This window comes from Lissotriton helveticus, chromosome 8, assembly GCF_964261635.1.
Source record: "Lissotriton helveticus chromosome 8, aLisHel1.1, whole genome shotgun sequence".
Classification (NCBI taxonomy): Eukaryota; Metazoa; Chordata; class Amphibia; order Caudata; family Salamandridae; genus Lissotriton; species Lissotriton helveticus.
The window spans coordinates 1,221,102,737-1,221,129,051 of record NC_136069.1 but is presented as its reverse complement, the minus strand read 5'-3'; the positions used below and the strand labels follow the sequence as shown (position 1 = coordinate 1,221,129,051).

The window sequence follows — 26,315 nt, the reverse complement described above, 5'->3', positions numbered from 1 at the left end:
GTTGGAGTTCCAATCGGAGGAACCGGACACGAGTCCTCCAATTGGGAATCCCTTTTACTACAACCAAGACAAAACAAATTTCCAAGTCTGCTAAGACCAGGCATCCTCGCTCTCTAGTCTAGCTTCAAACTTCAAAGGATTATCGATTACGATATTTCTCGTGAATACACGAGTCCTTTGGTTTTGGCACTTGCAAGTTCCAAAAATGATCCCAAAGGATACCCAAAACTAAGAACCAACTAAGGACTGGGAGACGCTCCACTTATACTTAACTGAGATATCGATGACCTCACCAGAAGACTCGTTTTATCGTTTCGCTCTACCAAACTTCAAGGGTCCAAATCAGGGCGATAGCCAGGACAGCAGTCCTTTGTAGCCGTCGGAAAGCGGGGAACCTCGCAGCAAAGACTTTCGGACCACGTCGACATGCAGGGGTCGATGAAGTGGTTGGCCTTCCTCCAGAATTTTCACACGAAGCTCCTCACGAACCTCTGGCTGGACCGGAACCGCTGGTATCGCCCCGCGTTGGGCGCCAACTGAGGTACTGGGTTTTTCAGAACCGGTACCGAACCGGTAACCCAGCGGTGTCAGGGTACACCCAAAGACCTCGAGTACTTTCCTGATTCAGACCACAGAAACTCAGAGTCTTCTAGGTGAAGTCAAGGATCGACTTTATTGGCTGCAACCAAGAAACAAGCGTCCTAGAAGTACAACAGCACGGGATGTATATTCTCAGGAGACTGCTCAATCTTACAAAGTCAGGCTTCTCTTTTTATACAAAATATTATGCTTCAGGCAAACATTCTTCGAATTTTAGTATACCATTCACATGTTCCTATTACAAAGAAAAAGCAGAGTCATGATGACAAGCCCACATTTTAGTTTGTCCAGCCCACAACAAATTACCCGGCAGGGCCCAACATTTCATCAGATACCGGTGGACCCCCAATAAAAATGGGCACCTCCCCATCATAAAGCAAGTGAGAGAGAAAAGAGCAGGGACAAGTGTGAGCAAGATTCGGCAGGGTGTGTGCGATGAAATGGGTTTATGGCCTGTTGTGCCTTGATGCTATCTCATTCGGCCACTGGGAGAGGAACTGACCAAACAGGTTCGGCCTGGGGCAATGGTTTCAGCTTGCTCGGGTCAGAGAAAAGTCAATCAAGGTGCACGTGTCCTTTGATATCGAATTTAGCTGTATCATAAGCCTATGTCAGGGCAACCCACTAAAATGGCTGCCGTACACAAAATGGAAGCCAAGGGTTCAAGACGAAAATGACGATTTCGGAGTGAAATTGTCACTCGAATATGACGAAAATGCTTGTACATAGTGTACTGGCCATTTTCGGTCTTTTGATATAAAAATCGTCATGCTACGATGAAGTTTTATTCACGAGTTCAGAATTTTCAGAACTACAACCCCCAGTCAACTGATCTGGGTTTAATCCATCACCATTCTTTAGTTCACTCAGCCACCCCAGTTGAGACATGGCTATATGCAAATCAGTCTGACCCTGTGCCTCATGGGAACAGTCCAGCCCGAACTGCCAAGCCATGTCTTCCCTGGACCGGAAACAAGCATCCTGGGACCGGTTTTTGGCATTCCAGCCGTCTTCAGCCCGGCTTGCTTGAATCCAGTGGCAAAGTGAGCAAGGGACGCACGTCTGAGCATACCCTGCCACACTTATGGCGGCCAAAAGTGGTACAAAAGGAGGTGGTGATGGACGGAGCATCCGAATCAATCAGCAGGGTGGCAGAGTGGGCTAAAGAACGGTGATGGATTAAACCTAGATCTTTTGACTGGGTGTGAGTGTTTGATTGATTCGGATGCTCCGTCCATCACCACCTTCTTTTGTACCACTTTTGGCCGCCATAAGTGTGGCAGGGTATGCTCAGACGTGAGTCCCTTGCTCACTTTGCCACTGGATTCAAGCAAGCTGGGCTGAAGACGGCTGGAATGCCAGAAACCGGTCCTCGGAAGCTTGTTTCCGGTCCAGGGAAGACATGGCTTGGCAGTTCGGGCTGGACTGTTCCCATGAGGCACAGGGTCAGACTGATTTGCATATAGCCATGTCTGAACTGGGGTGGGAGAGTGGGCTAAAGAACGGTGATGAATTAAACCCAGATCTTTTGACTGGGTGTGAGTGTTTGATTGATTCGGATGCTCCGTCCATCACCACCTCCTTTTGTACCACTTTTGGCCGCCATAAGTGTGGCAGGGTATGCTCAGACGTGAGTCCCTTGCTCATTTTGCCACTGGATTCAAGCAAGCCGGGCTGAAGACGGCTGGAATGCCAGAAACCGGTCCTCGGAAGCTTGTTTCCGGTCCAGGGAAGACATGGCTTGGCAGTTCGGGCTGGACTGTTCCCATGAGGCACAGGGTCAGACTGATTTGCATATAGCCATGTCTGAACTGGGGTGGCAGAGTGGGCTAAAGAACGGTGATGGATTAAACCCAGATCTTTTGACTGGGTGTGAGTGTTTGATTGATTCGGATGCTCCGTCCATCACCACCTCCTTTTGTACCACTTTTGGCCGCCATACGTGTGGCAGGGTATGCTCAGACGTGAGTCCCTTGCTCATTTTGCCACTGGATTCAAGCAAGCCGGGCTGAAGACGGCTGGAATGCCAGAAACCGGTCCTCGGAAGCTTGTTTCCGGTCCAGGGAAGACATGGCTTGGCAGTTCGGGCTGGACTGTTCCCATGAGGCACAGGGTCAGACTGATTTGCATATAGCCATGTCTGAACTGGGGTGGCAGAGTGGGCTAAAGAATGGTGATGGATTAAACCCAGATCTTTTGACTGGGTGTGAGTGTTTGATTGATTCGGATGCTCCGTCCATCACCACCTCCTTTTGTACCACTTTTGGCCGCCATAAGTGTGGCAGGGTATGCTCAGACGTGAGTCCCTTGCTCACTTTGCCACTGGATTCAAGCAAGCCGGGCTGAAGACGGCTGGAATGCCAGAAACCGGTCCTCGGAAGCTTGTTTCCGGTCCAGGGAAGACATGGCTTGGCAGTTAGGCCTGGACTGTTCCCATGAGGCACAGGGTCAGACTGATTTGCATATAGCCATGTCTGAACTGGGGTGGCAGAGTGGGCTAAAGAACGGTGATGGATTAAACCCAGATCTTTTGACTGGGTGTGAGTGTTTGATTGATTCGGATGCTCCGTCCATCACCACCTCCTTTTGTACCACGTGCCGAAGAACCGAGCGGCCGCTCCCAGCATGCACTTCCCCGGTCACGTGGTCTAGCCACTAGAGCGCTACACCGCAGGTGTGCACTTGCAGTGTTTTGGTGTTCATTTAGGTAAAATTTTGCAACGCATATTACATGTGCATCACTTAGGCATCATTTTACGTCAGCAACTGGAATACTCAAATGACAGTTTCAGGCTCCTATATCCAAAACTTTTGGAGCCATGGGAACATCAATTCTAGGATTACTATTGGTTTACTTTATCTCCCCAAGCATCCAGAAAGGCCATGGAGAACCATATCTCTGTGAAAACAAGGTTCAGGCAGGCCCAGTCCAATTCTGGAAGGATTGTCTCTCCTTCTGCACGTCATTGAGTAGTTTAGACTAACTATGTCTGTCCATTAATAAACAGGATCTCTGTGAGTTTGCTGAAAATAATGAGCTCTTAGACTTTTTTTTTAGCACACTTTATTAGCGACTGTAAAGTTGACATTGACAGTAACAGGGTTATTAAATCTGTACAGTCTTTTCAAATTTATACCCATCCGCTTTAAGCAAACCACAGCAATATTTCATGTTCAGTACAATACCCCTCTCGGGGAGAGGGGTTCGCCTAACGGCTAAGGCGCTCGACCTCGGACCTGGGGATCTGGGTTCGAGTCTCGGTAACGATGCCAAAAACCCCCTGTGATTCTGGGCAAATCACTTAATCTCCCCGTGCCTAAAAAAAATGAGTGTGTCCTCATGTAACGTAACTGGTGCTATGTAAAGCGCTCTGATAACTGATTCGGTTCGGTTCTAGTTCGCGCTATATAAAACTCTGCAAAAAAAATAAATACATGTTGTCAGAAGATAATCAATGCCATCCAAACATGACCCTCAGTATCATTTGAGGAATAGACTATTTACACCTCAGGTATCAGTGCAGTGGAGTGAATTTTATATATTTAAACAGGAACTTATATAAACCCCGTACCCTCCCTAGCCCGCCCCATCCCTCTCTTGGTCTATCTGGTCATAGCTGCTTTACTGCCCGTGGGAAGACCGTATCAAATCTCAAGCTATAGGGTGCGTTAACAGTAATGAATTACCATGTTTACGCTGAAAGGGCCCCTTTCTCGAAAGTGCCCGCATGCCCGTGCGTGTTACTTTGACGCAGCCACCTGTGTTGGGGTTAGGTCGAGTGTTTCTAGTTTGATCAGCATGGCTTCCCACTCCATGCTATCGTTTGCTTTTGTAGTCCTCTCCCATCCTCCATCCGGAGGGCCGCTCCCTCTGCCCGACCCCATTGCAACATATCCGCCTGCCACGCGGCCACTGCAGGGGATCTGGAATACTTCCATATCATCGTTAAGGCCCTAATCGCTAAAATGAGTGCTAGATCTAGGAATTTTAGCCTAACTTTTTGCTTCCCTGAACGTCTACGCAATCCCGTAAGGCAGGGTAGGACCTCATCGGGGACCGGTAGTTGTGTCCCAGTAGTGAGGGCTCGACGGACCCCAGCCACCGAGGGCAGGACCACATCATGTGAATAAAATCCGCCTCGTCACTCTTACAGCGAGGGCAATAGTGAGGGGAGTCCAGGAACATACAATGCAGTTTCTTGGGGGTAAGGTATGATCTATGGAGTACCATTGTCTGAATAAATTTAAGTCTTGCATTACGTGATACTCTTTTTGGGTGTTCTAGCATGGTCTTCCATGCCTTGCTCGTAATCTCAGTCTCAGAATCCTCTGCCCAGCATGTCCTAAGGGACATGAGCGGAATCGTTGCGTGTGCCCGTACCCCGGTATATAGCGAATGCACTAAATGACCCCCCGGTCCCATATCATATAAAAGGTGTACCAGTTCATGTTGTGTGGGTTTGGTTCTTTGTGGTGCCCATGTGGTCCTGACATAATGTGTCACAGTGGCGTGTAACAAATATAGGCGTGGTGGTGCTCCAGTAATCTGCATGAAGGATTCGTGGTTCAACAGAGCATCATCTCCAAAAAAGACTCCCACCTCTTCCACCCCACTATCCGTCGAGCCCTGCAGTCTAGTTCGTGTAAGTCATCCCTGTGGTGTAGGGATGCCTAAAAAAGGAATATTTGCTGTGTATGGTGTTACCGTCGATGTGTAGGACAGGGCTTTCTTCCAGCATATCAAGGCGGTCTTTAGCAATGGGGGACACTCCGGGGTAACCCGGGCCCTTGGCAGCAGTAAAGAGTGGAGCTCTCAGCGGTCCAGTCTCTCCGGTGTGAAGCCGATCTTGTGCAAATTCCTACCTGCAGTCCAGTATGAGAGCCACTGAAGCTGACTAGCATAGTAGTATCCTCGGAAATCGGGGACTCCCAAACCGCCCGACATCGTCCCAAGCTGGAGTTTCCGAAGGCTGATCCGTCTCCGGCCAGCTCCCCAGATAAGACTAATCAAAATAGTGTTCAGTGTATTAAAAATAGATTGAGGGAGGATCACCGGTAAGTTCACAAAGTAATATAGAAGGCGAGGAAGCATCACCATTTTTTAAATGGCAATTCGGCCCATCATTGATAAGGGTAGAGAAGACCAGAACCCCACACTAGTAAGGAGCCTTGTTATTGCTCGTTGAATATTACCATCTATCTGATCATCTTGTGTCCTGTATACCTGTATGCCCAGGTATTTAAAGGTGGGGGGGGCTACTGGGATAGAGGATGTGCCAAACCTTATGTGAGTTAAGTGTGGCGTCTCCCGGAAGAAGAAACTGGTTGACTTTGCAAGGTTTATTGCTAGACCTTACAGTCGTTCAAACGTAGCAAATATGGCAGGTATCGTGGTGTTGTCTGTTGCCAGATCACGTAAATATAAGAGGATATTGTCCGCGTAAATAGATATCAGACGCTGTATCCCGTCAACAGAGAAGCCCAGGCGATCCACTGATCTCCGAAGGGCGAGGGCAAAGGCTTCGAGAGTGAGCACGAACAACCATGGGGACAAGAGGCAGCCCTGTCTCGTACCTCTGTGCACAGTGTATTGTTCTGAGATATATCGGCCAGTGCGGGCCCTGGCTGTTGGAGCGTATACAATAGGCAAACCCCCTTAAGAAAGTTATCTGGGAATCCAAATCGTTTCAAGGACTCAAACATAAATTCCAAAGATAAAGAGTTGAATGCTTGTTTAATATTGAGCGCTATACACCCTGCGTGGGGAAGATCGCGTGAGGTAGCCGCCATTGTAGAGTGTAATCTGCGAGTGTTCAGAGATGTGCTGTGGTTTGAAAGGAATCCGCACTGATCCTGGTGAATACGTGTGGGGAGATGTAGTTGTATACGGTTAGCGAGGGCCTTACTTAAAATCTTATATTGGGTGGAGAGCAAGGAGAGAGGTCTGTAGTTGGACATTTCTAGTACGTCCCGTCCCGGTTTAGGTATGGATATAACCAGCGCCTGCATGGTAGAATCAGGCAGGTGGTCAGTGTTGAATGCCACCTTGTAGACTGACTCCAACACTGGCACTAGGAGTTCCGAGTATGTTAGATCAAACTCTACAGGAAGGTCGGCCATCCCAGGTGTCTTATTACGGTTCAGACCTTTAATCGCTACCCGTATCTCGTGTTGGGTAAAGGGGCCGTCAATATCTTTCTGTATACCTTCCGGCAGTACCGGGAAAGGGAGTTCCTGTAGGAACTCTTCAATCAAGGCATTGTCTATTGGTGCAGAGGGTGCTTAGAGTGCCTTAAGATGGTCATGAAATGCTGCTTTTATTTCCGCTTGTGTATTGACCAAGTGACCCGTCCGGTTACGAATGCTGGTTATGTTTGGCGAGTCAGGTCGATCCCTCACCAGTCAGGCAAGCAGTGTGCTGGATCTGTCAGCCTCAATGTGTTTCTGTTGGAGATATTCCCCATAACCTATTGTCTGTAGTGTCTCTGGCGTTTCAGCATGATCTATATGGGAGGACTCTTCCCAGAGTCAAGGGCTGCCTCCCTCTCCAGTATCTGCAGTCTATCTTCAACGTCCCATTGTTTCTAATGTACCTCCTGTCTGGCCCCCACTAACTGTCCGATCGTCGCCCCTCTAGCCACTAATTTCAGAGCGTCCCTTTCTATCAGGTTTGAAGAAGCAGTGTTGCAGTTTTCTTTCAAGTAGTTAGAAATAGTATTGGACAATGATGAACGGAAAGGAGCGTCTTCCAGTACATGTGAATGCAATCTCCATGCGGGCACTGGGGTCGGTACCCTACCCCAGAGAAGTGTGCATTTTAGGGGTCTATGATCGGAAAAGGTCTTAGCCAGATACACAGATTTGTGTGTCTTAGTGATAATAGATCTGGAGCATAGGAACCTATCAATTCTAGTATAGAGGTTATGCACTGGGGAGTAAAAGGAGTATTCCTTGTATATAGGGTGGAGACCCCACCAGGCATCGGAGAGTGTCCAGCCATTCACCCAGGTAGTAAATTGCTCGGCCAGTTTGCTCGCCACAGAGTCCGGAAGTGGAAGATGTGATCTATCTAATCCTGTGTCTAGTACTGCATTCCAGTCCCCTCCTAGTATCCAGGGGATCCTATCCCAATCTGCCAAAACCGTGCTCAGCTTGTTCAAGAACCGATCTTGTTCAAAGTTTGGAGCGTAAATCCTCCCGAGGACCAACAGAGAACCATCAAGAGTGCCCTTCACTAGGATATATCGTCCCAGATCATCCACTCGGTGCTCAAGCTCAACAAATGGAATCCCATGACGTACCCAGATAGTTGCCCCCCTAGCGAAAGCCGAATAATTTGTAGAATAAATATGTCCTCTCCATTATTTTCGCATCTTCTGTGTTTCAGAATCCGTGAGATTCGATTCCTGAAGGAACGCAATGTGTGTTTGGTGTCTAAGGAGTAATGCATGAATTTGGTGACGCTTCTGAATTGCTCACAGTCCCTGCACCTTCCACATGAGTAGATTGTAGGACCCCTTGGTCTCAGCTGTTCTTGCCATATTCCCTATTGTAAGGTGTTGTTCCCCCTCGTGCTAAGTGTTCAGGTAGATCTGACCAGGAGCCCCCTTTCCCCATAACTGTAACTAAACCCGGCACAGCGCTGGAACTGCGCTGGGCCCAACAATCGTGCATCAAACATACAAAACAAATAACGGTGCATACGCTAAGAGGGAGGTGACCAGTCATTTGCCTGACCATAGTGCACTAAAAGTTGCCACCCGATGGCTCAACGGTACCCCATCCCGGGGGGGGGGGGTAAAAAAATGTAAGTGTGAAGGGAGTGGTAGTATGAACACAATCCTGCATTAAATCATAAGTGACCAGGAACCCCCCGGTCCCCGTTTCAAGTCCTCAGCTGCATCGAATTTGTGGAGTATACAGATGAGGATCGCAAGCATGAAGCCAAACCCTCGGTGCACTACCAGGGAATGAACCCATTTGTGACCTAATAAACGCGGCAGAAAGACATAACAGTACTTCCAATACCAAGCATACCATCAGCAACAATAGAAATTATCGCAGCAATAGCTTCCAGTGATTATGGTTAAGCGTCTATATTTAGCTATCTATCATGTCGTCCACTGCTCTGGGCGTGATGGTGGGGAACAGGATTGCACTGTGTTTGGAATCCGAGTGCAGAGTATTGTCCTCCGATTCGGTTGCAATTTTGTGTAGGTCCTCACGAAAGGCACTGGCCACCGGAAGTGCCCCCTCCTGGTCTCTCCCCTGTTATCGTGAGGAGCCGGAACCTCCACCGTCCCGGTTGGATTTTTGAGATCGGCGAGCGGTTCATCTCGGGAGTCCATCCGAACCCTGTGTGGACATCTCCAGAAGGCTGGCCTGGTTGGATCCTATGCACATCACCTCCATCCATTCTTCAACGTCTGCTGGACTCTCAAAGAAGTGAGTTTTTTTCTTGTGTATGATCTTCAATCGTGCAGGACACAGTAGTGCGTACTTGAGTGGTGCATTCTGTAGCGTTTTCTTCACTGCTTGATATGAGGATCATTGTCTCTGGACCAGCATTGTCTAGTTAGGATATAAGGACACACAGTGATTCTCGTATTGAATGAGTGCCTTCTCCCTAGCATTCTGCAACAGAGTTTCCCGATCTCTATAATTAAGGATTTTCACAATCAATGGGTGAAGTGGCGTCCCGGGTTTAGGCTGTCCAGTCGGGATTCTGTGCGCCCGTGCCACACAGAAATATGGAGTAAGTCCTTCAGATGCCATGTGTTCTCTTTACCATTGCTCCATGAAATCCGCCACTCGATTCCCTTCACAGTGCTCCGGCAGCCCAATAATGCATATATAGTTGCGCCGATTTCTTCCTTCTGCATCCTCCACCCGATCCAGGAGCGTGGTAACCTGCTGTTGGAGCTGTTTCAACGCGGAGGAATGTTCAACTACTCTCGGGGTAAGATCAGTTAAGGTTTGGCCATGCTCCTTAACTGTGTCCGCCAGCTTGCCATGATCCACCTTTTGGAGAGTCAGTCCAGTAGTGAGAGCACCCATCCGTAATTCCATCGACGTCCTAGATTCCCATATCTCTTTGAGGATTAGGTCTAGTTTGTCCGGGCACTGTTCCTACGCGTGTCCGGTCGAGGTGGCCCCTGGCGAGGAGTGTCCACTCACAGTACCCACCATGGTACGGGAAGTGTCAGAGCCGCCCTGTCCCTCTTGTACCTTTGTCCGGGATTTGCCCAATATTGCAATGTCACTCCCCAACTCACTGTAGGGAAGCCGCACTGCTCCGCTAGGTTAAGGGATTGCTCCAGCGCCTGAGATGGTGGTTCGGTGTAACAGCGACGTGTTGCGGCGCCCCTGTCAATGGCCCGGCAAGGTGGTCCTCAGGGCCAGTCAATCACCATTCAGGCCGCAGTGGCGGTCAAATTCCGTATACCGAAGGGGAAGGTATGCGTTGCCCAGGGCCTCTAACCCAATGGTGTGGTTCAGGAAGGGGTCCGGCCCTCAGAGACAGTCCTCATCCACCTCTCCTATGCAAGCCAGGCGTCGAGCTGATATTGTAAGGTGTCACATGGGGGGGAAGGCGAGAGACGCGAAGAGTAGAAAAAGAAGGGGGCCCCAGGGAGCACCGTCACTCACCGCTACTGCTCTGCAGAGTCTCTCGTGCGTGACTCGCCTCTCTGTCGGTGTCCGTCCTCGGGCCCACCCGGCCCCACCAGGAGGTACGGGCCAGGCCACAGGCCAGGCGATGAATATGGTAAATCTAGCAGGCGCCCAAGTCTCAAAGTGATACAATCAGCTAGTCCGCTATTGGTGCCAGTACCCCCTCACGTTTCTGCTCACTTGCCCTCAGCTTCGCAATCAGGCGAGAACCGCAGTAGGCCCGGGCCAGGATAGACCTCAGCTGCAGTGGTAGGCCGTGAGTCGTTCCCCTCTCCGCAGCGGGCCCCAGCCATCTCCCGCGGCGGTCCCAATCAGATCCAGGCGATGAGTATGGCAAGTCTAGCAGGCACCCAGGCCTCAAAGCGATGCAACTCGCCGGTCCACCAGTCGTGCGTGTACCTCCTTGCTCCTCCGCCCACTTGCCCTCAGAGCCACAATCTGGTGAGGCCCGCAGTAGGCCCGGATTAGGTAGGCCTCAACTGCAGTGGGGGGCCGTGCGTCGCTCCTCGCTCCGCAGTGGGCGCCAGCCAGCCCCCGCGGCAGTCCCAAGCAGGTCCAGGCTATGAGTATGGCAAGTCCAGCAGGTGCCCCGGCTTCAAAGTGGTGCAATCCGCCGGTCTGGTGTTTGTACAGGTATCTCCTTGCGCCTCCACCCACTTGCCCTCAGAGCCGCAATCCTACGAGGCCCGCAGTAGGCCCGGGTCAGGATAGACCTCAGCTGCAATGACGGGCCTCGCGTCGCTTCTCGCTTCGCATCGGGCACCAGCCAGCCCCCGGGTCGGTCCCCCTTTGATCGCATCTCGTCCTCTTCAGCCTTGCCGGTCAGCACCAGACACCGAACGGCATCCGGGTGGTCTCACACCAGGAGATCCGCACCCGGCTTCCAAAAAGCGGCTCCCCTCAGGTCAGTCCCCGCCTCTACGAGAGCTCCCAGCCTCGGTCCGCAAGGCACACCGGGCAGACCCCGCTTTGTTTCGTCGATTCAGGACTGTCAACAGTGACAGGGTGATCTATTGCGAAGCGCAGGGGTATCAGCACTAATTCCTCTACTCCCGTTTGGGTGTTGGCGCTGCAGGGACAGCGCCGTCAGGGTGATATCCCCCGGGAGGGTCCGGACCTCTATTGGGCTGTGATCACCATCTTGGTAGGCTCCTGTACGCTCTTAGACTTATAGATTGTGGAGTATAAAATACTTTGTCCAAGAGACACTGTAAGGTACGCCAGTAGTTTTTCCACAGTACTAAAACCTAACAATTATATATTATTAATCAAATAGGTGAAACCTAATGCATTTACCAAAGCTTGTTGTTATAGAGACTGCAGGAGGCTGGAAGAACAGCAGGTCAGTGGTGGTCCCAAACATTTTTTAATCGGGCCATTCCAGTTCTGATGAAATAATATCCTTCTACTCGTCCCTTCAACACTAACATGTGCAGGGCTCCCCAAGACTCCCCACTTTTACCTTGAATTGTTTAACAATATACATCCACTCTCCACTCTCTTGACTCATGACTGGAGACTGATATAGGGTTGTGTTCACTCACATTAGGGTATCTCTAGATGAAAGATGGTGATTTTTGCAGATCCACACCAAGAAACCTTTGTACATATGTATGCACTATATAAGTGTTACCATGTTTAATAATTATGTTTTGCACTCAAACGTCGTACTAACGTGACATATTGTCAGTATACGAAGAAAGTCGAATACAATACTGGGTGTTACTATATACAATAGTGAATGTAATTTAAGGAATTTGCATAAATAAAAGCATGAACGGTATTGTGGTTGGGAAATACATTTAACATGCACATTAATTACTAGCTCCAAGCATACAATAAACAACTCGTTCAAAACAAATATATGTGCCACAGTACCAAGCCACCGTTTACAATTGACTTATACTTTCTGTTCATGCCTTGGTTGAAATTTCACAAAAGGGGAATCAGGTGGGTAAATTAGATTTAAAAGACCCTGACAAGGACATCTCCAGTGGCCCCTTCCTATTGATTACAACCATGAGCATCAAGGGCACCGGTTCAACAGGGATGCACATCTGGCGACAGCAATCACAATTATTGATTGTCGTCTTATCTCTTTATTGCAGAACCTGTCTAATATGTCCCTAAACAATTATGAATAAAGGACAACACATGTGATGCACAACAAATGCAGGACAAAGTCAAGACAACATTTCTCTGCGTGGGTTGTCTGCGAGATGATGACTCCGACGTTTTAGTAAATTACTTTTCCTAAACTATGTAATGGAAGCAAAGCAGAGAAAGGCTGCCAATCAACAAGGCTGCGAGCTTGGCTCTGAAGCTGCTTTGCTAGGGAGCAGCACGCGCTGGGCTCGCACGTCGGTCTATAACACCCTCTGCGTGGTTCGGGGTTCCCTCAACCCAAACAAAACTAGAAACTATATAACTAGAAAGGAAAAATGTGACCACATGATGCCTCCTTTGAAGCTAACCTACATAAGGGTACATGCTCTGTTTGATCCATGCTCATGGCATAGTCCATCCTACTGTGCTTTGTGCGATATTTTACTTGCATTTCTCCACACATCAGAAATTGGTTTCAGTAGAAACAAATGCAATGTAAAAGGCCCGGCAAGGGATGATATCAAATCTTCCTGGACGCAGATTTCAACATTTGTCCATTGCCTCGTGTTTTGCAGAAGCCGCAGCTTGAGAAATGAAGCCAGTTCTCAGATCTGTCAGATGGGAATCACTGCTCAAGGTGGCAGGTAGTAGGGAGACAACGGAAGAGAGAGACTGAAATGCAAACCGCGCCTTCGTCTGCGGAGGGAGAGTGATTACAATCCGAGGCCTGATCGATTGCTCTGCTTCTTTCCCTAACAACTTGGGACGAGTCCCATTGGTCGCTTTAGTGAAAGGCACAGAAGGGAAGCTGTCTCTCTGTCTGAGGCTGGCTCTAAAAATAGATCCAGGAGGACATTGAGGCCCAAAGTGTGTCTGCGGTACGGATTCCTAGAAGCCCGCCCAGAAGTGGGCCAGGCCGGAAGCTGGTCCCTGTGCGTCTATAAGGGCAAACAGAAGTGCACCTCGACCAGGCCAGGAGGTGTTTGCAATGGGAAAAAAGCACAAGCGTGGCAAGCTGCTGGCAGCAGGGGAGGAGCGCACGTGCCTCGCACGGCATCAGGAGGTAGGAGCAAGGGAATCGCCAAAGGTGCATGCGTTGCCGTTGAAGGCAATAGAATGCATGCACGTTTTAGCCTGAAAAAGGGAATCGATGGCTACAGGTCTCTTTCCTATGCCGCGCATGCGCGCTGCGTAGGCGAGAACTAAAACAGATGCCTTATGAGCACGTTACTTACTTTCAGAAAAACCTTACCTCGTAGAGACTCTATCTAGGTCCAGGCTCCTTATGGTAAAATTTTCCACAGGCTTCAGACTGGAGCTGGAAACATATGAGTGTTGGTTGGTGGTGTCATTTGGTTCCGTATCTGTGTTCTTCGCATTGGAAGTGATGTGCGCAGTACTTATATAGGCACCACCCCAATGCACTAACATCAGTTACTTTTCGTGACATTTCTGAGCCTGAAGCACAGAGTCATGACAGAATGCTGATGGACCAATGTGCAGACACTAAGGGCCTACAAGGGTCAATCTATGCAGAAAAATCTATTTGCAGAAAGGGGAGGATGGGAGGGTTGGTAAGAAATCTGCAGTTAGATAGAGTCTCTACCAGATAAGGCAATACTGAAGGTAAGTAACTTGTTCATCTGATAGACTTCTAGCCGCAGATTCTTTACCTTAGAATTGATACCAAAGTAAAAGCATCCCACTAGCTTAGGTAATGAAATATTAACATGAGAGACTTGCCTCTTCCGCTGATGACTTCGTCAGACTTTGATCAATTTCTTTTTGCGCTTCCAGTCCCTAAAAAAAGCACATAATAAAACTGATGAACATGGGAAAAACAGTCATACCAATGTTTGTAGACATTTAAGCAATGGAATAAAAAGATTATACACTGTTGGGTAGTGGGTTTTCAAACATGTACACTCCTTTATTTCAGGTACTATTCTATGGTTTATTTAGATGTGCTCAAGATACACATGGGTCTTTATGTGAGGGATCTATGCAAGTCAGACCCAAATCATGATAGTTTGCAAGAAAAAAGCACTTGTAATTCTTGTTCTCTATTTTGAGACTCTTGATTCAAAACATAAATATTTTATGAGTTCGAAAACATGTTTTATGAAATTAATGTTTTATTTAAAAATGCTGATGAATGTAGCAGCCTATCCAAAGCAATTATAAAAGGAAAACTTGATGAAAAATAGGAAGTAGGGACCAGATAGGTAGCAGATCTGTAGTCGTGAAATATGACACTGCTCTTGCAAGGACACAAATAAGACCAATATCCAGTGGAATTCCAATACTACCTCTGGGAAAAAGTATGAGTTCTCTCACCACCATCTGTGCGTGAAATACCACCTAAGGCTGCCTAACAGCTGAGAAGGCTTGAATTTTACAAACCCATCTGGGCTAAGGTGATTGCTATTAGAAAACGAGTCTTCCAAAAAAGATGCTGTAATGAATTGTAAATAGGTTTCATAGTGTGGACCGATTTAACGAGTTGCTTATCTTCAGTAACAATGTATCTGGTAGAGACACAGTCTAGCTGCAGATTCCTTAGCTTACAATATGCCCATGCATCTGACTGGATCCGGAGAATCATCAGCAGTACCTCTGCGCGCCAGGGTCGGAGTTGCAAGGCTCCTTCCTGACATCGTCCACGGATATTAAGTCAATGGAATAATATGAGTCCCTCCGGGAATGCTGAAGTCAGTTTTCTACTGTGAAACTTTTCCGCGCCACAATGCAGAGCCACTACCAAAACCGTGAGAGTGTGGGAACAGTGTGATAAAAAAGATAAAAATTCTTTGAAACATCAATAACAAGATATCATAGAATGATGAAAAACATTACCTTGTGTATCAATGAAAGAGTACTTCATACTGTAAGGGACTGAATTGGGGAGAGCAGGGCACTCGCCCCTAAAAACAGTGCTGCAGAAGCGAAGAGCCTTGCCCTACTACCGGTCCTCGGAAGCTTGTTTCCGGTCCAGGGAAGGCATGGCTTGGCAGTTCGGGCTGGACTGTTCCCATGAGGCACAGGGTCAGACTGATTTGCATATAGCCATGTCTTAACTGGGGTGGCAGAGTGGGCTAAAGAACGGTGATGGATCAAACCCAGATCTTTTGACTGGGTGTGAGTGTTTGATTGGTTCAGATGCTCCGTCCATCACCACTCCCTTTTGTACCGCTTTTGGCCGCCATAAGTGTGGCAGGGTATACTCAGACGTGAGTCCCTTGCTCACTTTGCCACTGGATTCAAGCAAGCCGGGCTGAAGACGGCTGCAATGCCAGAAACCGGGCCTCGGAAGCTTGTTTCCGGTCCAGGGAAGGCATGGCTTGGCAGTTCGGGCTGGACTGTTCCCATGAGGCACAGGGTCAGACTGATTTGCATATAGCCTTGTCTTAACTGGGGTGGCAGAGTGGGCTAAAGAACGGTGATGGATCAAACCCAGATCTTTTGACTGGGTGTGAGTGTTTGATTGGTTCAGATGCTCCGTCCATCACCACCCCCTTTTGTACCGCTTTTGGCCGCCATAAGTGTGGCAGGGTAGGCTCAGACGTGAGTCCCTTGCTCAAGTTGCCACTGGATTCAAGCAAGCCGGGCTGAAGACGGCTGCAATGCCAGAAACCGGTCCTCGGAAGCTTGTTTCCGGTCCAGGGAAGGCATGGCTTGGCAGTTCGGGCTGGACTGTTCCCATGAGGCACAGGGTCAGACTGATTTGCATATAGCCATGTCTTAACTGGGGTGGCAGAGTGGGCTAAAGAATGGTGATGGATCAAACCCAGATCTTTTGACTGGGTGTGAGTGTTTGATTGGTTCAGATGCTCCGTCCATCACCACCCCCTTTTGTACCGCTTTTGGCCGCCATAAGTGTGGCAGGGTATGCTCAGACGTGAGTCCCTTGCTCACTTTGCCACTGGATTCAAGCAAGCCAGGCTGAAGACGGCTGCAATGCCAGAAACCGGTCCTCGGAAGCTTGTGTCCGGTCCAGGGAAGGCATGGCTTGGCAGTTCGGGCTGGACTGTTCCCATGAGGCACAGGGTCAGACTGATTTGCATATAGCCATGTTTTAATTGGGGTGGCAGAGTGGGCTAAAGAACGGTGATGGATCAAACCCAGATCTTTTGACTGGGTGTGAGTGTTTGATTGGTTCAGATGCTCCGTCCATCACCACCCCCTTTTGTACCGCTTTTGGCCGCCATAAGTGTGGCAGGGTATGCTCAGACGTGAGTCCCTTGCTCACCTTGCCACTGGATTCAAGCAAGCCGGACTGAAGACGGCTGCAATGCCAGAAACCGGTCCTCGGAAGCTTGTTTCCGGTCCAGGGAAGGCATGGCTTGGCAGTTCGGGCTGGACTGTTCCCATGAGGCACATGGTCTGACTGATTTGCATATAGCCATGTCTTAACTGGGGTGGCAGAGTGGGCTAAAGAACGGTGATGGATCAAACCCAGATCTTTTGACTGGGTGTGAGTGTTTGATTGGTTCAGATGCTCCGTCCATCACCACCCCCTTTTGTACCGCTTTTGGCCGCCATAAGTGTGGCAGGGTATGCTCAGACGTGAGTCCCTTGCTCACTTTGCCACTGGATTCAAGAAAGCCGGGCTGAACACGGCTGCAATGCCAGAAACCGGTCCTCGGAAGCTTGTTTCCGGTCCAGGAAAGGCATGGCTTGGCAGTTCGGGCTGGACTGTTCCCATGAGGCACAGGGTCAGACTGATTTGCATATAGCCATGTCTTAACTGGGGTGACAGAGTGGGCTAAAGAACGGTGATGGATCAAACCCAGATCTTTTGACTGGGTGTGAGTGTTTGATTGGTTCAGATGCTCCGTCCATCACCACCCCCTTTTGTACCGCTTTTGGCCGCCATAAGTGTGGCAGGGTATGCTCAGACGTGAGTCCCTTGCTCACTTTGCCACTGGATTCAAGCAAGCCGGGCTGAAGACGGCTGCAATGCCAGAAACCAGTCCTTGGAAGCTTGTTTCCGGTCCAGGGAAGGCATGGCTTGGCAGTTCGGGCTGGACTGTTCCCATGAGGCACAGGGTAGGACTGATTTGCATATAGCCATGTCTTAACTGGGGTGGCAGAGTGGGCTAAAGAACGGTGATGGATCAAACCCAGATCTTTTGACTGGGTGTGAGTGTTTGATTGGTTCAGATGCTCCGTCCATCACCACCCCCTTTTGTACCGCTTTTGGCCGCCATAAGTGTGGCATGGTATGCTCATACGTGAGTCCCTTGCTCACTTTGCCACTGGATTCAAGCAAGCCGGGCTGAAGACGGCTGCAATGCCAGAAACCGGTCCTCGGAAGCTTGTTTCCGGTCCAGGAAAGGCATGGCTTGGCAGTTCGGGCTGGACTGTTCCCATGAGGCACAGGGTCAGACTGATTTGCATATAGCCATGTCTTAACTGGGGTGGCAGAGTGGGCTAAAGAACGGTAAGGGATCAAACCCAGATCTTTTGACTGGGTGTGAGTGTTTGATTGGTTCAGATGCTCCGTCCATCACCACCCCCTTTTGTACCGCTTTTGGCCGCCATAAGTGTGACAGGGTATGCTCAGACGTGAGTCCCTTGCTCACTTTGCCACTGGATTCAAGCAAGCCGGGCTGAAGACGGCTGCAATGCCAGAAACCGGTCCTCGGAAGCTTGTTTCCGGTCCAGGGAAGGCATGGCTTGGCAGTTCGGGCTGGACTGTTCCCATGAGGCACAGGGTCAGACTGATTTGCATATAGCCATGTCTTAACTGGGGTGGCAGAGTGGGCTAAAGAACGGTGATGGATCAAACCCAGATCTTTTGACTGGGTGTGAGTGTTTGATTGGTTCAGATGCTCCGTCCATCACCACCCCCTTTTGTACCGCTTTTGGCCGATATAAGTGTGGCAGGGTATGCTCAGACGTGAGTCCCTTGCTCACTTTGCCACTGGATTCAAGCAAGCCGGGCTGAAGACGGCTGCAATGCCAGAAACCGGTCCTCGGAAGCTTGTTTCCGGTCCAGGGAAGGCATGGCTTGGCAGTTCGGGCTGGACTGTTCCCATGAGGCACAGGGTCAGACTGATTTGCATATAGCCATGTCTTAACTGGGGTGGCAGAGTGGGCTAAAGAACGGTGAGGGATCAAACCCAGATCTTTTGACTGGGTGTGGGTGTTTGATTAGTTCAGATGCTCCGTCCATCACCACCCCCTTTTGTACCGCTTTTGGCCGCCATAAGTGTGGCAGGGTATGCTCAGACGTGAGTCCCTTGCTCACTTTGCCACTGGATTCAAGCAAGCCGGGCTGAAGACGGCTGCAATGCCAGAAACCGGTCCTCGGAAGCTTGTTTCCGGTCCAGGGAAGGCATGGCTTGGCAGTTCGGGCTGGACTGTTCCCATGAGGCACAGGGTCAGACTGATTTGCATATAGCCATGTCTTAACTGGGGTGGCAAAGTGGGCTAAAGAACGGTGATGGATCAAACCCAGATCTTTTGACTGGGTGTGATTGTTTGATTGGTTCAGATGCTCCGTCCATCACCACCCCCTTTTGTACTACTATGAGGCAAAGCAACATTGGAGATGAATGACATGGCAAACGATAGGCAGCCTGCAATCAAAGAATGTAGCTGTAATGGGCAACAGAAGTGGAACAACATGACTAATGGTAATTGACTGGGTGTGAGTGTTTGATTGGTTCAGATGCTCCGTCCATCACCACCCCCTTTTGTACCGCTTTTGACCGCCATAAGTGTGGCAGGGTATGCTCAGACGTGAGTCCCTTGCTCACTTTGCCACTGGATTCAAGCAAGCCAGGCTGAAGACGGCTGCAATGCCAGAAACCGGTCCTCGGAAGCTTGTTTCCGGTCCAGGGAAGGCATGGCTTGGCAGTTCGGGCTGGACTGTTCCCATGAGGCACATGGTCTGACTGATTTGCATATAGCCATGTCTTAACTGGGGTGGCAGAGTGGGCTAAAGAACGGTGATGGATCAAACCCAGATCTTTTGACTGGGTGTGAGTGTTTGATTGGTTCAGATGCTCCGTCCATCACCACCCCCTTTTGTACCGCTTTTGGCCGCCATAAGTGTGGCAGGGTATGCTCAGATGTGAGTCCCTTGCTCACTTTGCCACTGGATTCAAGCAAGCCGGGCTGAAGACGGCTGCAATGCCAGAAACCAGTCCTTGGAAGCTTGTTTCCGGTCCAGGGAAGGCATGGCTTGGCAGTTCGGGCTGGACTGTTCCCATGAGGTACAGGGTAGGACTGATTTGCATATAGCCATATCTTAACTGGGGTGGCAGAGTGGGCTAAAGAACGGTGATGGATCAAACCCAGATCTTATGACTGGGTGTGAGTGTTTGATTGGTTCAGATGCTCCGTCCATCACCACCCCCTTTTGTACCGCTTTTGGCCGCCATAAGTGTGACAGGGTATGCTCAGACGTGAGTCCCTTGCTCACTTTGCCACTGGATTCAAGCAAGCCGGGCTGAAGACGGCTGCAATGCCAGAAACCGGTCCTCGGAAGCTTGTTTCCGGTCCAGGGAAGGCATGGCTTGGCAGTTCGGGCTGGACTGTTCCCATGAGGCACAGGGTCAGACTGATTTGCATATAGCCATATCTTAACTGGGGTGGCAGAGTGGGCTAAAGAACGGTGATGGATCAAACCCAGATCTTTTGACTGGGTGTGAGTGTTTGATTGGTTCAGATGCTCCGTCCATCACCACCCCCTTTTGTACCGCTTTTGGCCGCCATAAGTGTGGCAGGGTATGCTCAGACGTGAGTCCCTTGCTCACTTTGCCACTGGATTCAAGCAAGCCGGGCTGAAGACGGCTGCAATGCCAGAAACCGGTCCTCGGAAGCTTGTTTCCGGTCCAGGGAAGGCATGGCTTGGCAGTTCGGGCTGGACTGTTCCCATGAGGCACAGGGTCAGACTGATTTGCATATAGCCATGTCTTAACTGGGGTGGCAGAGTGGGCTAAAGAACGGTGAGGGATCAAACCCAGATCTTTTGACTGGGTGTGGGTGTTTGATTAGTTCAGATGCTCCGTCCATCACCACCCCCTTTTCTACCGCTTTTGGCCGCCATAAGTGTGGCAGGGTATGCTCAGACGTGAGTCCCTTGCTCACTTTGCCACTGGATTCAAGCAAGCCGGGCTGAAGACGGCTGCAATGCCAGAAACCGGTCCTCGGAAGCTTGTTTCCGGTCCAGGAAAGGCATGGCTTGGCAGTTCGGGCTGGACTGTTCCCATGAGGCACAGGGTCAGACTGATTTGCATATAGCCATGTCTTAACTGGGGTGGCAAAGTGGGCTAAAGAACGGTGATGGATCAAACCCAGATCTTTTGACTGGGTGTGAGTGTTTGATTGGTTCAGATGCTCCGTCCATCACCACCCCCTTTTGTACCGCTTTTGGCCGCCATAAGTGTGGCAGGGTATGCTCAGACGTGAGTCCCTTGCTCACTTTGCCACTGGATTCAAGCAAGCCGGGCTGAAGACGGCTGCAATGCCAGAAACCGGTCCTCGGAAGCTTGTTTCCGGTCCAGGGAAGGCATGGCTTGGCAGTTCGGGCTGGACTGTTCCCATGAGGCACAGGGTCAGACTGATTTGCATATAGCCATGTCTTAACTGGGGTGGCAGAGTGGGCTAAAGAACGGTGATGGATCAAGCCCAGATCTTTTGACTGGGTGTGATTGTTTGATTGGTTCAGATGCTCCGTCCATCACCACCCCCTTTTGTACTACTATGAGGCAAAGCAACATTGGAGATGAATGACATGGCAAACGATAGGCAGCCTGCAATCAAAGAATGTAGCTGTAATGGGCAACAGAAGTGGAACAACATGACTAATGGTAATTGACTGGGTGTGAGTGTTTGATTGGTTCAGATGCTCCGTCCATCACCACCCCCTTTTGTACCGCTTTTGACCGCCATAAGTGTGGCAGGGTATGCTCAGACGTGAGTCCCTTGCTCACTTTGCCACTGGATTCAAGCAAGCCGGGCTGAAGACGGCTGCAATGCCAGAAACCGGTCCTCGGAAGCTTGTTTCCGGTCCAGGGAAGGCATGGCTTGGCATTTCGGGCTGGACTGTTCCCATGAGGCACAGGGTCAGACTGATTTGCATATAGCCATGTCTTAACTGGGGTGGCAGAGTGGGCTAAAGAATGGTGATGGATCAAACCCAGATCTTTTGACTGGGTGTGAGTGTTTGATTGGTTCAGATGCTCCGTCCATCACCACCCCCTTTTGTACCGCTTTTGGCCGCCATAAGTGTGGCAGGGTATGCTCAGACGTGAGTCCCTTGCTCACTTTGCCACTGGATTCAAGCAAGCCGGGCTGAAGACGGCTGCAATGCCAGAAACCGGTCCTCGGAAGCTTGTTTCCGGTCCAGGGAAGGCATGGCTTGGCAGTTCGGGCTGGACTGTTCCCATGAGGCACAGGGTCAGACTGATTTGCATATAGCCATGTCTTAACTGGGGTGGCAAAGTGGGCTAAAGAACGGTGATGGATCAAACCCAGATCTTTTGACTGGGTGTGAGTGTTTGATTGGTTCAGATGCTCCGTCCATCACCACCCCCTTTTGTACCGCTTTTGGCCGCCATAAGTGTGGCAGGGTATGCTCAGACGTGAGTCCCTTGCTCACTTTGCCACTGGATTCAAGCAAGCCGGGCTGAAGACGGCTGCAATGCCAGAAACCGGTCCTCGGAAGCTTGTTTCCGGTCCAGGGAAGTCATGGCTTGGCAGTTCGGGCTGGACTGTTCCCATGAGGCACAGGGTCAGACTGATTTGCATACAGCCATGTCTTAACTGGGGTGGCAGAGTGGGCTAAAGAACGGTGATGGATCAAACCCACATCTTTTGACTGGGTGTGATTGTTTGATTGGTTCAGATGCTCCGTCCATCACCACCCCCTTTTGTACTACTATGAGGCAAAGCAACATTGGAGATGAATGACATGGCAAACGATAGGCAGCCTGCAATCAAAGAATGTAGCTGTAATGGGCAACAGAAGCGGAACAACATGACTAATGGTAATTGACCGGGTTTGAGTGTTTGATTGGTTCAGATGCTCCATCCATCACCACCCCCTTTTATACCGCTTTTGGCCGCCATAAGTGTGGCAGGGTATGCTCAGACATGAGTCCCTTGCTCACTTTGCCACTGGATTCAAGCAAGCCGCGCTGAAGACGGCTGCAATGCCAGAAACCGGTCCTCGGAAGCTTGTTTCCGGTCTAGGGAAGGCATGGCTTGGCAGTTCGGGCTGGACTGTTCCCATGAGGCACAGGGTCAGACTAATTTGCATATAGCCATGTCTTAACTGGGGTGCAAGAGTGGGCTACAGAACGGTGATGGATCAAACCCAGATCTTTTGACTGGGTGTGAGTGTTTGATTGGTTCAGATGCTCCGTCCATCACCACCCCCTTTTGTACCGCTTTTGGCCGCCATAAGTGTGGCAGGGTATGCTCAGACGTGAGTCCCTTGCTCACTTTGCCACTGGATTCAATCAAGCCGGGCTGAAGACGGCTGCAATGCCAGAAACCGGTCCTCGGAAGCTTGTTTCCGGTCCAGGGAAGGCATGGCTTGGCAGTTCGGGCTGGACTGTTCCCATGAGGCACAGGGTCAGACTGATTTGCATATAGCCATGTCTTAACTGGGGTGGCAAATTGGGCTAAAGAACGGTGATGGATCAAACCCAGATCTTTTGACTGGGTGTGAGTGTTTGATTGGTTCAGATGCTCCGTCCATCAGCACCCCCATTTGTACCGCTTTTGGCCGCCATAAGTGTGGCAGGGTATGCTCAGACGTGAGTCCCTTGCTCACTTTGCCACTGGATTCAAGCTAGCCGGGCTGAAGACGGCTGCAATGCCAGAAACCGGTCCTCGGAAGCTTGTTTCTGGTCCAGGGAAGGCATGGCTTAGCAGTTCGGGCTGGACTGTTCCCATGAGGCACAGGGTCAGACTGATTTGCATATAGCCATGTCTTAACTGGGGTGGCAGAGTGGGCTAAAGAACGGTGATGGATCAAACCCAGATCTTTTGACTGGGTGTGAGTGTTTGATTGGTTCAGATGCTCCGTCCATCACCACCCCCTTTTGTACCGCTTTTGGCCGCCATAAGTGTGGCAGGGTATGCTCAGATGTGAGTCCCTTGCTCACTTTGCCACTGGATTCAAGCAAGCCGGGCTGAAGACGGCTCCAATGCCAGAAACCGGTCCTCGGAAGCTTGTTTCCGGTCCAGGGAAGGCATGGCTTGGCAGTTCGGGCTGGACTGTTCCCATGAGGCACAGGGTCAGACTGATTTGCATATAGCCATGTCTTAACTGGGGTGGCAGAGTGGGCTAAAGAACGGTGATGGATCAAACCCAGATCTTTTGACTGGTTGTGATTGTTTGATTGGTTCAGATGCTCCGTCCATCACCACCCCCTTTTGTACTACTATGAGGCAAAGCAACATTGGAGATGAATGACATGGCAAACGATAGGCAGCCTGCAATCAAAGAATGTAGCTGTAATGGGCAACAGAAGTGGAACAACATGACAAATGGTAATTGACTGGGTGTGAGTGTTTGATTGGTTCAGATGCTCCGTCCATCACCACCCCCTTTTGTACCGCTTTTGGCTGCCATAAGTGTGGCCGGGTATGCTCAGACGTGAGTCCCTTGCTCACTTTGCCACTGGATTCAAGCAAGCCGGGCTGAAGACGGCTGCAATGCCAGAAACCGGTCCTCGGAAGCTTGTTTCCGGTCCAGGGAAGGCATGGCTTGGCAGTTCGGGCTGGACTGTTCCCATGAGGCACAGGGTCAGACTGATTTGCATATAGCCATGTCTTAACTGGGGTGACAGAGTGGGCTAAAGAACGGTGATGGATCAAACCCATATCTTTTGACTGGGTGTGGGTGTTTGATTGGTTCAGATGCTCCGTCCATCACCACCCCCTTTTGTACCGCTTTTGGCCGCCATAATTGTGGCAGGGTATGCTCAGACGTGAGTCCCTTGCTCACTTTGCGACTGGATTCAAGCAAGCCGGGCTGAAGACGGCTGCAATGCCAGAAACCGGTCCTTGGAAGCTTGTTTCCGGTCCAGGGAAGGGAAGGCATGGCTTGGCAGTTCGGGCTGGACTGTTCCCATGAGGCACAGGGTCAGACTGATTTGCATATAGCCATGTCTTAACTGGGGTGCAAGAGTGGGCTAAAGAACGGTGATGGATCAAACCCAGATCTTTTGACTGGGTGTGAGTGTTTGATTGGTTCAGATGCTCCGTCCATCACCACCCCCTTTTGTACCGCTTTTGGCCGCCATAAGTGTGGCAGGGTATGCTCAGACGTGAGTCCCTTGCTCACTTTGCAACTGGATTCAAGCAAGCCGGGCTGAAGACGGCTGCAATGCCAGAAACCGGTCCTCGGAAGCTTGTTTCCGGTCCAGGGAAGGCATGGCTTGGCAGTTCGGGCTGGACTGTTCCCATGAGGCACTGGGTCAGACTGATTTGCATATAGCCATGTCTTAACTGGGGTGGCAAAGTGGGCTAAAGAACGGTGATGGATCAAACCCAGATCTTTTGACTGGGTGTGAGTGTTTGATTGGTTCAGATGCTCCGTCCATCACCACCCCCTTTTGTACCGCTTTTGGCCGCCATAAGTGTGGCAGGGTATGCTCAGACGTGAGTCCCTTGCTCACTTTGCCACTGGATTCAAGCAAGCCGGGCTGAAGACGGCTGCAATGCCAGAAACCGGTCCTCGGAAGCTTGTTTCCGGTCCAGGGAAGGCATGGCTTGGCAGTTCGGGCTGGACTGTTCCCATGAGGCACAGGGTCAGACTGATTTGCATATAGCCATGTCTTAACTGGGGTGGCAGAGTGGGCTAAAGAACGGTGATGGATCAAACCCAGATCTTTTGACTGGGTGTGAGTGTTTGATTGGTTCAGATGCTCCGTCCATCACCACCCCCTTTTGTACCGCTTTTGGCCGCCATAAGTGTGGCAGGGTATGCTCAGATGTGAGTCCCTTGCTCACTTTGCCACTGGATTCAAGCAAGCCGGGCTGAAGACGGCTGCAATGCCAGAAACCGGTCCTCGGAAGCTTGTTTCCGGTCCAAGGAAGGCATGGCTTGGCAGTTCGGGCTGGACTGTTCCCATGAGGCACAGGGTCAGACTGATTTGCATATAGCCATGTCTTAACTGGGGTGGCAGAGTGGGCTAAAGAACGGTGATGGATCAAACCCAGATCTTTTGACTGGGTGTGATTGTTTGATTGGTTCAGATGCTCCGTCCATCACCGCCCCCTTTTGTACTACTATGAGGCAAAGCAACATTGGAGATGAATGACATGGCAAACGATAGGCAGCCTGCAATCAAAGAATGTAGCTGTAATGGGCAACAGAAGTGGAACAACATGACTAATGGTAATTGACTGGGTGTGAGTGTTTGATTGGTTCAGATGCTCCGTCCATCACCACCCCCTTTTGTACCGCTTTTGGCCGCCATAAGTGTGGCAGGGTATGCTCAGACGTGAGTCCCTTGCTCACTTTGCCACTGGATTCAAGCAAGCCGGGCTGAAGACGGCTGCAATGCCAGAAACCGGTCCTCGGAAGCTTGTTTCCGGTCCAGGGAAGGCATGGCTTGGCAGTTCGGGCTGGACTGTTCCCAAGAGGCACAGGGTCAGACTGATTTGCATATAGCCATGTCTTAACTGGGGTGACAGAGTGGGCTAAAGAACGGTGATGGATCAAACCCAGATCTTTTGACTGGGTGTGGGTGTTTGATTGGTTCAGATGCTCCGTCCATCACCACCCCCTTTTGTACCGCTTTTGGCCGCCATAAGTGTGGCAGGGTATGCTCAGACGTGAGTCCCTTGCTCACTTTGCCACTGGATTCAAGCAAGCCGGGCTGAAGACGGCTGCAATGCCAGAAACCGGTCCTTGGAAGCTTGTTTCCGGTCCAGGGAAGGGAAGGCATGGCTTGGCAGTTCGGGCT

General features: G+C 50.4%; 1 protein-coding gene across 14 annotated transcripts in view; it reads right to left on the bottom strand.

Annotated features, from left to right (window-relative positions):
* LOC144773261 (uncharacterized) overlaps positions 1-26,315 on the bottom strand; it is a 7,170,044-nt gene that overhangs the window by 4,384,784 nt on the left and 2,758,945 nt on the right. For all 14 annotated transcript variants that reach the window (XM_078658159.1, XM_078658161.1, XM_078658167.1 and 11 more), the window contains one exon: positions 14,122-14,178. In XM_078658159.1, coding sequence (XP_078514285.1) covers positions 14,122-14,178 — 57 coding nt within the window. The remainder of the gene's footprint in view (positions 1-14,121; positions 14,179-26,315) is intronic.